The 5008-nt window shown below is 38.3% G+C and overlaps 1 protein-coding gene across 1 annotated transcript; it reads right to left on the bottom strand.

The window, feature by feature from the left end:
• Positions 1-2823, bottom strand: LOC142377881 (elastase-1-like). Its single transcript, XM_075462213.1, has 7 exons — positions 2778-2823; positions 2564-2667; positions 1921-2021; positions 1509-1634; positions 1230-1366; positions 983-1125; positions 1-162 (listed from the first exon to the last, which is right to left on the bottom strand). The coding sequence occupies exons 1-7, from the start codon at positions 2815-2817 to the stop codon at positions 1-3; spliced, it is 813 nt and encodes a 270-aa protein (XP_075318328.1). The 5' UTR covers positions 2818-2823.
• Between the last annotated feature and the right edge of the window lie 2185 nt (positions 2824-5008).

Consider the following 5008-nt stretch of genomic DNA (forward strand, 5'->3'; position numbering starts at 1 on the left):
TCAAATACTCACGCTGTTCATCCAGCTGATGTAAGCGGAGACACGACTGAAGACGGTGGGCCTCTTGTAGGCGTTGCAGCCAGAAGAAGACACAAAGCTGGTCACACCGTGGACAACCCACTTGCCGTTGACACTGCAGTTCAGGGGGCCACCGGAGTCTCCCTGCATTAGGAAAAACAAAAAATACATCATTAACAAATGCAAAGAGCAAAGGTAATGATGGCTTCATTTGGAGCAAATTTTCAAAAGCACTTATCTCTCCCATTTTGCATATCCCCCTTTTAATCTAAGTCAGCCTCCAGTTGTGCAGAGCAAGTGCTTGCAAGACGCTGACACTTTGTGAAACTTAAGCTGAGCTTGAATCATTGCCACTGACTTATGCTCCTGCTGATGCAGCAACAAACCCTGCATGTGTCCTCCAAAATATCTTGCTTGACAAGACAGGTTCAGCCCACAGTTCATTGGGGAGACAATCAAACTGGATTTTGACAAGGTCTTACCAATGTTTCCCTCAGTCTGATAATACCCACACATTACGGGTACATATGGGGGTTTGGCAAAGAAATCTCCTGCCAAACACCTTTGCTGACAATATCTTAAACTAATATAAGCTATTTATGCTCTATAAATGATCATTTACAATGTATGCTCTATGAATGACATATTAAGCATAATTTATGGGTCACCAAACTATTACAGTTAAGACAAATTAGGGAGGAAATTATCTTTTCTTCTGTATTTGTTAATACACAGTTTTTAACGAACCCTTTAAAAGTCATTGGTTAATACATCTTGATCTGGATCTCTTCCCTAATGGTAAGTGATCATACACCCAGCTGAGTTATTAGAAACTTCACAAACCCAGATGTTTGTCTTGCAAATAGTTTAGAACAAATCAATAAATCTTTTAGCTAAAATGTCACTTCTGTTTACAGAAAACCATTGTGAATGTAAAAATAGAGACATCATTCAGTTGGCTCACCTGGCAGCCAGATTCACTGTAACCACCGGCACAGACCATGGATTCCTTCACAGTGCTGCCCCACCATCCGGAACTGGAGCAGGTCCTGTGGTCAACAACAGGCAAGGAAGCCTGCTTCAGCTGAGCAGACAGCTGACCTCCAGCTGAGGAAAGCAGAGAAAACATATACCTGTGCTAAAGCCTCAGAGCCATGTATGAAAAAGAAATAAAAATCATTATCCAACTGTGTCAGTTTTTTTGGACTCACTCTGGGTGCGGCCCCATCCACTGATGTAGCAGGGATTGTTGTGGGGCAGAACCTGACCAGAAGGAGGCAGAGCAGCAAGCTGGACGTAGTTGTTGAGAATAGCATCAGAGGACAAACGCAGGAGAGCGATGTCCCACCTGAGAGTCAGACCAGCAGGCGCTCATGACAAAGTGTAAGAATGCTTTTCTATTCATCAATTTCCAGCTATAGTTATGCAACTAAAAACAGTTTTAAGGGTTATGTATGGAGGTGGGTTAAAGTAGGTCCTAAACAACTAACCCTGAGGAAAGGTAGTTGGCGTTCCAGTTGGGGTGGATGTAGACGCGGCTCACGCTCATGTATTGCTCAGTCCCTTCATTGGTGTTGATGTTGTGATCTCCAAGAATAACACGCCAAGTCCTGGAACTATGGCCATGCAGAAAACAAAAAAAGTCTTTCTTACACTCTTACTCCTGTCTGGCAGTTAGAAAACCAAAAGCAAAATCTTAGAAATTAATCTTTTATACAGTGCTTTGGGAAACTTTATTCAGTGGTTAATGAAAACAAATATCTGAAATACAACAAGTCAAATGTGAACCTTAGATGAATTGGAAATGTAGTTAAATGTAACATCATGCTCCTATCTGTCAGATCGTTTATCTTGCTACTTCAACATTTTATTTTGTTTTATTCTGTGATGTATGAAACTCACCTGTCCACGCAGTGAGCAGCGGTCATGACCCATCCTTTCCTGATCAAGCTTCCTCCACAGGTGTGGTAGAAGTTGGAACCAGATTTGTACTGGAGAGAGATCTAATGAAACAGCAACAGAAAGATTCACAAACACAAGAGATGAAATCATTCACCTTTTTAAAAGGGCTTTCTAAAGAAAACTCTAATCAAGTTTGTGGAAGTGCGTATGCAGGGCATATGTTAAAGTTTCGAACAAATGTGCAAAAATAGTTTCAAAGAAGTAGTTATAATTCATTCAATGCATTTTTACAAGGACAGTTCTAAGTGTACTTTAACTAAGTATTTTAAATGTATGCTATATTTTTCCCTCTCCAATTGTTAAAAGAGAGTATGATATCACAAATTATGTATCAATTTAAGTTAAAGGCTGTGTTTACAAACAACACAATTTAGTTTTTTGGTTTTCATGTGGTTGATTGGACGAATTCATGCCAGAGAAGAGCAAATCAATTCCAGGATTAACGTGTAAAAAAAAAGAATTGGGAATTTTTTTATTAATCTTTAAGCTTTCCGCAAATGTAAAAACCTTTCTCTTCATAAATATTGCAGACATTTCCTTGCAGCTTACTGTCAGCTGTAAAATCTAGCAAAGCATATTGTACCTGCCAAGGCCAAGAGTTGGGTCTGGCCACCTCACCTCCCACAACTCTTTCCTCATTATTGACATCCTCCAGAAACCTGGGCTGGGGCTCCAGCTCAGCCAGCACTAAAAAAGACAGAGACACAGAAAGCAGACCCGTCACATATCGTGTATTGAAGTGAATGAGGAGTGTGTCTGTGTGTGTGGAGAATGTCGAAGGACAAAACCATTCTCACCCAGGGCTGCAAGCGAGGTTAGCACAAGAAACCTGAGCATGTCTATAGTCTCCTGAAATTTTCTGCACTGAAAACAAATGTCCGCCACTGTTTTATATCCTCAGGGCCACGTCTACTGATAGTGATTGTGCTGATGTGTGTGTTCAGATTGTATAACTTCAGCACATGTCCACCTGTGTGTATCTCACAGTTATCACTGCTATGGGAATGGATGGGAAGAATTCAAGGAATAGATGACGATAAATCTATTTTTTCCACCTTCTGTCTTGACTGACCAATAGGTTTTCTGTATTTTGCAAAGCTTTGCTCTTGCAGGTAATTTTTCATTAATACTGGTGAATATTTAATCTATAGTGTCTCTGTGTGTGATATACAGTGTTTTTAGTAATTTAATTCCATTCAATTGCAATTCAAAACATTGTTCACAGTCACAAAAAGTGACTCACAAACACACTCATTTTCTGCATGAGCATCCCTTCTCTAGATGAAGTTTATTATGTCACTGTAGATGACTTTATTTTCTATGTGATTGTTGAGAAAAGCAAAAGCATATTTTCTATGCGCAAAGATGTCCTACTTGTAGGTGACTAGATTTTTCAGACAGTACAGTACTCACTAAATGTGACAGTGGAAATGTTGTACATATGCAGAATGGAAACATATTGCTTAATTCCCAGTAAAAGTTTTAAACAGCAAAAGCATATAGTTTTGGATCATTAATCACACATCTGTCAGCTATAGAGGTGCACCATTAGGTAGGAGGTACAGTAATGAGATTTTAGTGTGTGAATTTTTCCTTTCATGTCACAGGTTCCAGGTTGTTGATTATTACAGATTAAGATCACTGTTAGAAACATTCAGTAACAACCCAGAGGACATTCTACTTCAAGCCTTTGATAAGTATTCATTAGGCCCCTGCAGAATTGATATTCTCAGAGTGTATGTGCAGTGTGGCTGTGCAGTGAGGGTTTCTAAAGCACAGGGAGTTTGATATTTGGCATGAGGGATAAATGAGATCTTGAGTTTTGGGATTTTGATTTGAATATATTCATTTATTTGCATTTTACCCATTGCGATGGGTAAAAAGTTCATTCTAAAGCAAAATAAATAAAGCTGTGTGACTATACTGTGCTTGTTGTCGATGGCGCTACTGTAGTCGTTGAACCCACCTTTTCTCACCTTTAAGCTGCTGAGCAGAACTTAGATTGCTCACATGATTTAAGATCTGTTATTTTTCATTTTCAACAAGACCACCGTATGTTACATATGATAACACTAACAGCTATCAGAAAAATATTATCTGAAGACATACATACAATACAGTTGATTTGACTGTAGGTTCTGTAGAAAGTAAACACTGGAAAATGTTCAAGTCAGGCAAGTGATTTTTCATGGGATTTTTTAATGCTTATTTTTGTCCAAAAAGTAAGTATTTTCAACTCCAAATGTAAATAAAACAGTGTCCATTTAGTATGTAGAGCACAATCTTCATTTCAACTTTGAAGAGTCTTGCAAGAAGCATGCACAACAGCATTCTTATGAATAATTCTAGTGTAAGTATTAGCCAGGAGCATGTAACTAAGACCTGAGCATCCACGTAGACTATGATTAATATAACCTCCCCAAAAGCGTCGTTTTATACTTATTTATTTAAGATTCTCGTGTTTCAAGGTCAGATTAGAAAATGAACATAAGCTTGCGACATTTGCTTGCGTTTATTAAACATTGAACAAAAAGATGTAAAAAATGAAAGTGCAGGCCTAAAACATCACAGAGACCCTGTAAAAACATTTAAGACAAGTAAGTCTAATGAATATTTCCAGTCACGACAATCAGTCTGAGTGTTTTTTCCAATGTCCAATGTGTATCTGAGCTGCAGCATGTGTGCAGTTCCCACTGTTTTGGTACAAACTTATCACTGAGTCCTCTATTAGTTCCTGAGTGCTTAATGCAGCCCTTTTCCTTTTAAAATAGCACAAACCAATCAAACTGGTAAAATAAAGAGCAACTCAACCCTTTGAATATTAAACACAGAACCAAGAGAAGACCCAAATTTTATTTGAAAAACAGCAAGAACAACAGAAAAAGACTAAATAAACTGAATTTCAACATTCACTCAGAGCTGCACAGGTCCGATTCTAAACACTGAGCATTACTTTAAAATAAATGTGTATCTCTTGATGCGAAGTACTTCATTATCACTCCAAAACTAAAATAAAAGAATAAATAAA

The sequence above is a fragment of the Odontesthes bonariensis genome, chromosome 3 (assembly GCF_027942865.1).
Source record: "Odontesthes bonariensis isolate fOdoBon6 chromosome 3, fOdoBon6.hap1, whole genome shotgun sequence".
In the NCBI taxonomy this organism is placed as follows: Eukaryota; Metazoa; Chordata; class Actinopteri; order Atheriniformes; family Atherinopsidae; genus Odontesthes; species Odontesthes bonariensis.